This window comes from Cyrtonyx montezumae, unplaced genomic scaffold (genome assembly GCF_038088225.1).
Source record: "Cyrtonyx montezumae isolate F1298 unplaced genomic scaffold, pur_monq_1.0 scaffold_1, whole genome shotgun sequence".
Classification (NCBI taxonomy): domain Eukaryota; kingdom Metazoa; phylum Chordata; class Aves; order Galliformes; family Odontophoridae; genus Cyrtonyx; species Cyrtonyx montezumae.
Genome location: NW_027071825.1, coordinates 7,828,541 through 7,839,510, shown reverse-complemented (window position 1 = coordinate 7,839,510; position 10,970 = coordinate 7,828,541). Strand labels below are relative to the sequence as shown.

At 56.2% G+C, this 10,970-nt stretch overlaps 1 protein-coding gene across 1 annotated transcript; it reads left to right on the top strand.

The window, feature by feature from the left end:
- The first annotated feature begins 8,894 nt into the window (after positions 1–8,894).
- On the top strand, positions 8,895–10,647 carry FOXD2 (forkhead box D2). Its single transcript, XM_065746225.1, has one exon. It carries the CDS (start codon positions 9,014–9,016, stop codon positions 10,361–10,363), a length of 1,350 nt encoding a protein of 449 aa, XP_065602297.1. The 5' UTR covers positions 8,895–9,013; the 3' UTR covers positions 10,364–10,647.
- The last annotated feature ends 323 nt before the right edge of the window (positions 10,648–10,970 follow it).

Below are 10,970 nucleotides of genomic sequence, written 5' to 3'. Positions count from 1 at the left end.
CCCAGTGGAGCCTTGCACAGCTGGTAGCAGAAAAACTTGGCTTGGGGAGAGATGTGTGGTCCAGGTTCTGGGGGGTAGCATGCAGATGCTGAGATGCCCACATGTCGAGGTGAAGCATCCAGCTGCGGGTCCTCACCCAGCCAGCCCCAACACCCCACAGGCAGCCCACAGCCACCCTCGCTGCAGGCCCTGTGCTGCCAAAGTACAGGGAGCAGATCCCTTCTCTTCTTCTCCCTTCGGATATTAATCCCTCCACGCAGAAAACTCTGGCACTCGTATTGTGATTGTCATTACACTAATGCCTTAAGACTGTCTTCTTGGTTAACTTAATGTATCCCAACTAGGATTTAAGCTTTCGTTTCAAAGCTTTGTTTACAGTTAGGGTGAATCTAGCAAATGAGTAGGATTAAGGTGTCACGTAAAGCATGAGCTGTGCTGAGACAGAGTAGTTTTAAGCTTTGTAAAGTTTATACCTGTGCCCTTCGTCTGTTTTAGTGTCTTTTCAGCATAAGCGTTTCGTGAAAAAGAGGGATTTGAATGAAACAGGAGTAATTATCACCCAGATTTGGGCTGTGAAACCAAATCTCCTTTGAAATCCTTCCCTCTTTACTTAGCAACATCCAGGGAGTTCAGGGAACATTAAGTAATGACATGCATAACTATCCCCATCCAACCCACACAAAAAGCCAGAGGCAAAACTTTCTTTGCTCTCTACTATTGTGGAATGAGTGTGATCCTTTGGGATCAAGGTTGGTCTGGTGATCAGGGTCTTCACAGGTGGCTTCTCACGGAGTGGCTCTTGGAAAATTGGGCTGGATTCACGTCTCTCATGATTGGAACAAGGAGTTGTTTTTCTTTCAGAAACCCCAACTGCCCGGGGAGCACTTGGGTGCAAACAAACAGCATTAGTTGGGTCTGTAATAGGAGTACTTTTCGAGAAGAACTTGTCAGCCCTCCAGAGGTGTCAGACTCTGTCTGGATGCTGCCAGTTGTCCACCTCCAATCCCAGGGGTGGGCATTTTAGGCCATAATGATGTTTTATTTTATTCAATGCTTTGTCCCTTGCAAATACATCACTTGGAGAGAGCCAACGGTTTCTCCATCTTAAAGAGAGGTCAGGACTGAGCCTTTGAATCCATCCAGTGATGGGCAATGGGTGGTGGGTGCAATGAAACTGTCCAAGATGGGCTTTGCTGGCTGATGGTGTTGGGCAACCAGTGCCAGCTGAGCACTGTATCTTGGGGGTCTCAGGATGCATCGTCACCTCTACCCCCCCATGTTTAGGTCCCTTATACACAACCAGCCAATGCCACTCTGACCTCGGCCCCTCCACGAGTGTGATGTGATGACCAGATCACATCTCGCAGCCAATGTGTCACTGCTGTCCCATCCCGGGACCCCTCTACAAACGCACCCAGAGGCTCCAATCGGTGCCGACGCCGGGACAGGGACCGGGTGGCCCTGAGTGACAGCCCCAGTGCTCGGGCCAACACTGACCTCCAGTGGAATTCCCTGAGAAGCCGCTCCTGGCTGCCACCGGGGGGGCTAACGTAGCCCCCGAGCTTCCCTCCCCCCCCCTACCCTCACTCCCCTCCCTTCCTGGGTAAGGGGACACGAGGGTGCTCCTAGTGTGGCCTTTCAGCATCTGTCCTCGTTGAGATGCTGCAGGGTGTCACGAAGGCTTGGGGCATAGTCGAAACCAGAGGGGATGGGATTCAGAGAGTCGTTGCTCAGAGCAACGGGTGAGATGCAGCCTCCAGGCTGGGAAAGGGACCTGCAAGCTCCTGGCAGAGCATTCAAGGGCCATTTATTGCCCAGTCTTGTCACTGAGACTAAGAAGCTGTAACATTGCAATAGGACTTCTGTGCATGTGTTGAAGCAACTCTGAAACACCTAACACCAACAGGCAGCCCTGGCCCTGTGCTTTGGTGCTGCACAGAGGATGGTTGCACCTGAGCTGGTTATGTTCATGCCTGGGAATGCTCATTTCCAATTTGCACCAGCTCTGCTGGCTGGAAGGAAACAGTGTGTGATGTTGGAGGAATTAATTTACCGGTGCTGGTCAGACCAACCCATGTTTCTGGTTGTGTCCTGTCTCAGATGTTCCCACCTTGAAAGACAAGTGATTGAACAGCAGTAAGGCAACTCTGTTGCACCACAATATTTAGTTTTTCAAAAAGATGCCTCACATGGAGACCTAACTACTGAGCATCCCATCTGGCACTCACCCACAGTAGAGACACATTTGCTGGTTAGCAAACAGAAGGCTGCTGGACCTATCTCATCACTGGGAATCACACGGTCCGCCATCCCAGAACTACCCCAAAGACACAGTTTGGGAACATTCTGCTGCCAAAGCCCAAACAGATCCCAAAGCTTCGGTGCATTCCTTTCTTTGCACAGTGATGTCCAACCCATCCACTTGGCAGTATCCCAATGGAGGCGATGGCAGCGAGCACGGCTGTACCTGCTGCACTGTGGGCAGCACCCACGAGGTGGCAGCCAGGTGACACCTGGACAAGATCCCACAGCCACAAAGCAGCTCCAAGCGGCGTCTCCCCCACCCTTTTCTTTCCGGGCTGTCTGCTGCTTGGATTCTCCCTCAACTGATGCTCACCCTCTAAGTATAATTGCAATACAAAGTCGTTTCAGAATAGCGTGCAATAGTGGCTAATTATTTGGAACAATTATACATAACAAAGACAGAGCCAAGCAGCAAGAGGGCTTAATTGTCTGGCCAAGCATGAAATAGCACCGGATTATCGCGGACAGGGGGAGGGGAAGCAGCGCAGTAGAATTGCCCCATAGAATAGGCAGGAATCCTGGCTGCTCAGGAAGGCAAAGTTTATTGAAGAACTTGAAAATTCCTCTTTGAAGCATCTTCTGAAATACCAGAGAAGACATGAAAAGGATAATGACTCAGAACATGGGCTTAGTGCACAAATCCCCCCACTGACGGACTCCAGGCCTACAGACACTTAAGCACATGCTTAAATTTTAAGCACATGAATGGTCCCCTTTGACGGCTCACGTGCTTAGAGTTAAGCTCAGGCATAAGTGTTTGTAGGATCGGAGCCCAGATTTTTATTACGACGAGGCTCCTCTCTGCAGTGATGGGAAATACATGACTTATGAAGATCATGAGCTTCCAGTGCAATGCAGTGCGTGGGGTACCTACTTCAAGCTGGTGGACACCCAAATCTGTCTCTGCATGGGGACAGTGACACATGGGTGGTAAGAATCAGTGCAGGCAGAAGAGGTGGGGGGACAGCACACGAACAACTCAGTGCCACACAGCTCCTCTCCGGGTGCTCTTTGCATTAGCATACACCTGCTTTTCCTGCAGCATAAGGTTTACCCCATTTGAGATCTTCCCTGCTCCTTCTTTCTGAATTTTGCACTTTTTCCCATTTAAGACAGCTTCCCAATGCCAGACCCATCATCCTGCTGCCCCCACAGACTCCCATTGTATCTCCCAGATCCAGAGATGCTGATGGTGAGGGTGCCCTATGTTTGCTCTTGGGTTTGGGACTGCTGTTGGCTGCCACTGGAGGGCATTATATGATACACGCACTGTGTTACGTGCCCACTTAGTACCTCCCCCAGAGGCAGACAGGTGCATGGGGTGTGGGAAGAACACAATTCCTTCTCCACCTTTCCATCCAAATGCCTGTGCCAGGGTGTGTTTGTGACAGCAGCCATGGGGAGGGGACAGCCCACTGGTGGCCCTGGAGCATTCCCCGTGACACCTCAGCATATCACCAGCCCCTCATGACATGCCTGTGCAGCAGCCCAGAGCAGGCAGGAGGATTTTCTCCGAAGCCAGAGGTTAATTATCCTTTATTGGATAATTTTCAGCTGCCAGTCCCAGCGATGAAGGGGATTTCCTCTAGATGGCATGCTTATCTCTGCACAACGAGCCGTGCCGGCAGCCCACAGCCCACAGTGCAGCGGGGTCCTGAGCCTGCAGTTGCTCCTGGGGATGAAGAGCATTGAGCCCTCATCCCACTCCCATCCCCAACTGTGGCTCAGCCACTGTCCTGTGGGATCCAAGTGATGTATTTTCAGTGGGATATTTTATCCCAGTGCTTTCTGCCCTCTTATAAGACAATTATAACTTGGCGTTGAGACTGTGGGTTAGTGGGATGTGGTTGACTGGGTGATGCTGAGCAGAAATCAGGACTTTTCAAGAAAGGTAGAGCCAGACATGAAGCACCAGCCTTCCTTCAGCAGCCCTCCGTGCAGCTTCTGTATGTTAACAGCTTTCCCTCTTATCCTCTGTTCAGCTTAGGACAGCAATTTCTTTTGTCTGTCTAAAGAAAAGCATAGGGGATGTTCACAACGATCTGGAACTGCCAGGGATGGATTTCTTGTGTGTTCCTTTTACCTATTGTGCTCCTATTTTATAGAAATGGAGAACTGCACCCTGGGTGCACTCTGCACCTACAGGGTGACACTGTGACCTGGTAGAGACACAGTGGGGCACTGACTCTCTGCTGCTCTGCATGGCCTTTGGTGAGATGCTTCACCTCCCTTTGCAGACTTCAGCCTTCTTCCCTGTTTATTCAGCACCTTCCCACCATGGGGATAGAGAAAATCAAACCTGTGCGGTAGCAGTGTTATATTTGCCAGCTGACATTATCTTATCTGTAGCCAAGAGGCAAAATGTGTCTACAAACCTGTTAACAGGCAGATCTGTAGCTATCAGCTCAAATGTGCAGAACTGATCTTGTACAAGATTCATCCGAACCTCATCTCTATATGAAAACTGCTCATACAGAGAAACTCCCATGTACAAAGAACACCCAGAAAAAAGGGAAAAATAATAATAAAAATAAGATTCCTGGGCACATTTGGAATGGTCAAATACTAACATGGAAACCCAGACTACAAGACCTCATCACAGGTTACTACAGCCACGTGAATCCAGGCATATGGACTTGCACCAGTGTGCCCACTTTTGGGAAACATGATTCCCTCCCACACGGATCCCCACCCCCCCCCAAAAAAAAAAAAATCCTCCCTACTAATTTCAGGGGATTGAGGGAAGAATTAAAAGATTTAAGAGTCTTGTTTTCACAGGGATATTTTTCCTTGTGCGGTAGGCACCATCGCCAGGCTGTTCTGTGCATGCTGCCATGTGCCAGAGCATAATTGCCTTCCACATGCATCAGCCTTTGGCTAATGTGTTTTTTATGGCAACCAGGAGAGCTGGATTTGGTGAGTCTCAAAAGTGCACCTGGTGCTTTATGGCTTGAAATCGCTGTGCTCCTCTGAGTCATGTGAGTGTGGGTGTTCATCTCTTTTCATGTTGGATTGCTGAAGAACAGTATGCGAAGAAAAGCTTATACCAAGCCAGAGTTAATCAGTTGGGTGTTATGAGCTCGCCTGGTGGGCTTCTAGTCCGTGTGGGATGGGATCAGTAGTGAAAAAAGAGCAGCAGACAAGGCTGTTGAACTCTAAGTCCAAAGCCAAGGTCCTAAACTCAGAACCCATAACATAGTAAAGGTGTGTGAGCATCTGAGCGCTGCAGGGATGGATGGAGGTACTCCCCAAAGTGTGGAGTGCTCCCCAAAGTGTGAATTGAGGGTGTTTGGCATCACCTGGCACTGCCGTTCCCACCCATCTCCCCGTTCTGGGAAGCAGCAGCCACCATGCTTTGGTGGTACGGCTGTGCTGCAGGTAGCAGCGAAGGTCTGAGCCTTGGCTATGGAAAGGAGAGAAATAATATCAAAGGAAATCACATAAGTGGAAAAAGAGCCCCCTGGGGCAGCCCGGGCAGCAGCAGGTCTGTCTTGTTCGTGTTTTGAGAGATGTTAGAGGTCAGCCAAGCCTGATAATGACGAAATACAGAAAAATCCATCACTGAGCTCTGGGGGACTTGGAGATGCGCTTCACATCAAAATAAACGAATTTGGACGCTGCTCGGCCGAGAAAACAACAACAATTAAGTCTTGCAGAGCCAAGAGCCCCTCTGTAAGGAGCTGAAGCCCCGCAATGCCCACGGCAGCAGGGCGGGGCTGCGGGGCCCGATGCTGCCCTTCCCACGCAGAGTGTAGGATCAGGGCTTTGCTTCGTTAAACCCCATTATCGGGCGCTGCTCCGACCGGGACAGCCGCACTGATGTATTTGTCTCCGTGCACCCGGAAAATGGAGGGGGGGGGTTGGGGGGAAAGGCAGGGAACGAGCTTTGCCCCGTGGGAAAAAAACAAAACAAAACTGCGGTGCAGTTTGGCAACCCCTGGGCACTCCGAAATGCGCCCGGGGGGGAAGGGGTTGGGCATGGGGAACCCCGGAGACACTGCGGGGAGCTGCCTGCCCACGGGGGCTGCGTTAGGACAGGAGAGACGGGCAGTGAAAGTCCACTTAAAGGAGAAAATAAATGCCGTTCGGCACGTTTCGGCTGTTCCGTTTTCCCTATTGAAACTTAAGGACCGGACAAATTTCGGCCCCAGGCGCTTCTGATAGCACGGCTTAACGTGAGATGCGAGGGAATTAAAAGCCGGGGACGGGAAGGGCCGTCCGTCACGAAATATTTCGGAGTGGAGCGCAGAAAAATTAAAAATCTGCTGAAGGAAAAGGAGGCATAAGTCATCCCTCCCACCTCTGCACGCCTGGGGACCGTGTGGTGGTGACGACCTTTTGGGGTCGATCCTTAGGGTCGCTTTTACGGGAGACCGCAGCGTTCCCCACCCGGCGCAGGAGCGCCCATGTAGGGCCGATGTGCAGCCGCGAGCGGTGCCCCTGATCCCGCCGGCTGCTTCGTGTCAGCCCAGGCTCCCCCTTTCCTCAGCCGTTTCGGGACGGCTGCTTTTTAGGTACTTTTTCTCGTTTAAATTCGTTTCCGCGCCCGATGTTGCGTGACAAAAGCGAAGCGAATAGCGGCGCGCAGATGGAGGCATCGGGGCTCCTCCGCTGTCCCTGCGGGCGGTGCCAACCTCGGGGCGCGGCACTTTGGGGGCAGCCGAGAGCCGCGGGGGTGCCCTCTGTGCCCGGTGCCCTCTGTGCCCACCGTCCCCTCTCTTTTCGCCGTCCCCAGCCCTCCCCCGCCGTGGCACAACGCGCAGCTCCCGGCGGTTCCTTTCTGCCACGGATCGCACCGAGTGGAAATTCAATCGCCCGTTGCGTGTGTGGTCGAAATCTCTGGCAGCTGCTTCGGAATTTTTTATGACACTTTCGTTTATGTAGGGGAGGCATAACTATTATTTTACTTAATAAAAATGGAAATGGGCTCGGGTGCTTTCCCTCCCTCCCCGCTCCCTTGCATTTGTTCTCCCCACCGCATTTCCGCGGGGCTGGGAGGAGAGATGCCGCGTCCCTAAAGCATTTCGCCGCGTTAAGATGGGAGAGAGCGATCATCGATGTACGTACACACGCGCAGGAGAGGGGCGAGTGTAAGTTGCTAACGCAGCGTTAGAGAGGTTTAAAAGCGAAAGAACCCAGAAAAGCTCTCTCAGGACACGCTCCCACCTTCGGGAGAAGCCCTCAGCCCCGTTCTGCGTGGAATTTTCCTTCCGTTTGATGAATCTTCCCCGAGAGCAACGCTGACTGCGAGGGTGGAGGATGCGCTCGGCTCCGAGCGGGGACGCGGTACCCACCCGGTACCGGCCCGGTGCACCGAGTCGTTAGGGTTTGATCGTTAGGGTTTGAGTAATTATTGTGAGCGGCATTTGGAAGCGGGGCCGCGCAGCTGTTTGGCCCGGCTCCCCGGTATTAGTGCTGGAGATTTTATCACCAAATGCTCGCACCTGTTAACAGCAGCGAGCGGCAATCCATCACCGCAGATTCTCACACTGCTGAGTGCAGCTTTTGGAGGGGGGCACCACGAGCCCCCCCGGATGCGAGGGCTGAGATTGCAGTTGGTTGATCAGGGGATCCCGGACCCCTCGGACTCCCAAGCGATACCCGAAGGATTTTGGGACATTCTATTGCCACCATCCCCTTCCTCCCAACCCGGCATCCCACTTCCCGGGGGAAGGAGAGACCTCAGGAACGCAGAAGCTCGAAAGGAAAACCCGTGTGAGCACAGCTTGCAGTGCAGATGGGGACAATGCGGTGGTCCCGTCCGTGTCCCCAGCCCCGCTCCGAGGTGGCCACAACGCTTTGCCCGGAGAAGGGGCACGGATCTACGGCTTTGGGGGTGGGGGGGTTGGGTCGCCCCTGCTCCCAGCTCTGCTTCTCACACCTGCCGGGTGGCAGCGGCCCTTAGGAAGCCCTCGGGGAAGGCTGCTGTCCCTCGGTGACGTGTCGGTGACGTGAGCACGTGGAGAAGGGGGCATTTGGGACTCCAAAATCAACCCCTACCCACGCACACACACAGCAGGAGGTCTGAGAGCTCCCTGCAGCCGTAGCCGAGGGGGGAAGGGGCGATTTAGGCGAGCGGGCAGCGCCTTTCCTCGAAAGCATCGCCAGGGCGGGGGGCAGCGTTTCGAGGGGACCCCATCAGGGCTGGGAGCCCCTCTCGGTCCCCGCTGGAGCTGTGGTGGGCTCCACGTGACGCCGGGACGGCCGTATAAAGGCCCGGGGAGCGCTCGCAGGAGGTGCAGAGTGGAAGCGTTGGCCCCCGGTCCCAGCTCGGGAGGGGTGGGGAGGGGGAGAGCGCCTTCCAGCCCCTGCTCTCCCCCCACCCTCTTCCTCCGTCCCTCCCTCCTCAAGCAGCCGCCGCACCCCCGGCATCAGAGCTATATTTTTATCCCCCCCCACTTCTTCCTTTTATTATCATTATTACTATTATTTGTCACTGCAGCTCTCCAGCTCCCTGCCCAGCCTCCGCGCTCCCTGTCTCTCCGCCCCCGCCCCGCGCCCCCTCCGCCGCCCCTCCCTCCGCAGCCACCACCCCGCAGCCCCGCCGAGGCTCCGCCAGCAGCGAACGGGGTGCGGAGCGGCGGCTCCGGGCCGCTGAGTCCCAGCGGCGGCCGCAGCCCCTCCGGCACGGCGCGGCCCCGGGCCCATCCCGGGAACCGCCGCTAGGTGGGGGGGGGAGCCCGGCCCCGGCCGCCCCGGCCGCACAACAATGACTTTGGGCAGCAGCGGCGGAGGCGGCTGCGGGATCATGTCCGAGCGCTCCCCGGAGGAAGAACCGCTCTCCGAGGTGGAGGACGCGGATATCGACGTGGTGGGCCCGCCCCAGGACGGGGGCAAGTACAGCGAGGACGAGGAGGAGGACGACGACGACGAAGAGGACGACGAGGAGGAGGGCGGCGGGCCGCTGGGGCTCGCCCTGCCGCGGAGCGGGGCCGCCAAGGCGCGTATGGGGGGGTCCCCGGAGCGGCTCTCCCCCGCCGGCGGTTCGGAGCCCGCGTGCGCCCGCGGGGCCGCGCCCGGGGAGAAGGCGCCCGCGGGCGGCGGCGGAGGCGGCGGAGGGAAGAACCCGCTGGTGAAGCCGCCCTACTCCTACATCGCTCTCATCACCATGGCCATCCTGCAGAGCCCCAAGAAGCGGCTGACGCTGAGCGAGATCTGCGAGTTCATCAGCGGCCGCTTCCCCTACTACCGGGAGAAGTTCCCCGCGTGGCAGAACAGCATCCGCCACAACCTCTCCCTCAACGACTGCTTCGTCAAGATCCCCCGGGAGCCCGGCAACCCGGGCAAGGGCAACTACTGGACGCTGGACCCCGAGTCCGCCGACATGTTCGACAACGGCAGCTTCCTGCGCCGGAGGAAGCGCTTCAAGCGGCAGCAGCAGCTGCACCCGCCGCACCCCGAGCTGCTGCTGCGGGCCGGGGCCGCCGACCCCGCCGCCTTCCTGCCCGGCTTCGCCTACGGACCCTACGGCTACAACTACGGCCTGCAGCTGCAGGGCTACCCCCCGGCCCCCCCGCACCACCACCACCACCACCACCACCACGCCGGTGGCGGCGGCGGCTCCGCGGGCGCTTTCCCCTTCTCGGCGCCGCACTGCCCGTTACCGGCTCCGCCGCCTCCCTCCGCCGCCTCCGTCTTCTCGGCCGCCTCCGGGCTGCCCTCGTTCCTGGGGGGCGAGCTGAACTGCAGGAAGTCCTTCTACCACCCCCAGCTCAGCCCTACAGCCCTCCCCGCCGCCCTACTCCAGACCCTCAAGCCGGACCCCACGCCCGCGGGCAGCGGCGGCACCACCACCACTACCAACCCCTCCCGGCCCTCTTTTTCCATAGACAACATCATCGGGGGGGCCGTGCCCCCGCCGCCCAGCACCAACCCCAGCGCCGCGCCCGCCGCGCCCTACCCCTCGGGCCAGGCGGGCCCACCGGCGCAGCTCCTGGCCGTGCTCAGCCCCGCCTTGGCCCCATCGCAGCCCCACGGCGGCCTGGCCCACGAGCCGCTCCTGCAGCCCGCTCAGAACTTTTCCGCTAAAATCACGAACGTGGGCAGCTGTCATTTTTAAATTGTGCTGCGGAGAGAAGAGGAAAAGGGAGAGGGGGTTGGGGTTGGGGTTTGGGGGGGGGGAGAGAGTCGCGAACCGTACAGCCCCTTCCCAGCTCTCCCCCAAATCTCCCCTTCCCTCTCCCCACTTTCCTCTTCCTCCCCCCAATCTCCTCCCATTGTGTTTTAAGGTAGGAAAAACTTTTTTTTTTTTGGTAATTTTATTTCCAGGCTCTGTGGCATCCGGATCTGTTTGTGTCTCTTTGCTCGAAATAATAATAATAATAATAATAATCAGGAGGAGGGAGGGGGGGTTTGAAATAACCATATTTCACCCCGCCAGCGCCAAAACTTATTTATAATGCGGCCGTAACGTTTATGGGGGAGGGCGGCAAAGAAGCACTCTGAGGGTCCGAAATATTTTCTCTGAGATGTTCGGGAGTCCCCAAATCACAGAGGAGACCGCGGGGGGGTTCGGGCTGCCCGCGCTCCCGGTGCGTGTTCGCTTCTCCCCTTCTCTCAGACCAATGTTTCAACGGCCCCATCTTCTCTCTTTATTTTCTCCGAAGCTTTGGGTTTGACTTTAAAAGGTATTGCTTAGGGTATATTTAGAAGAAGAAAAGTCGGTG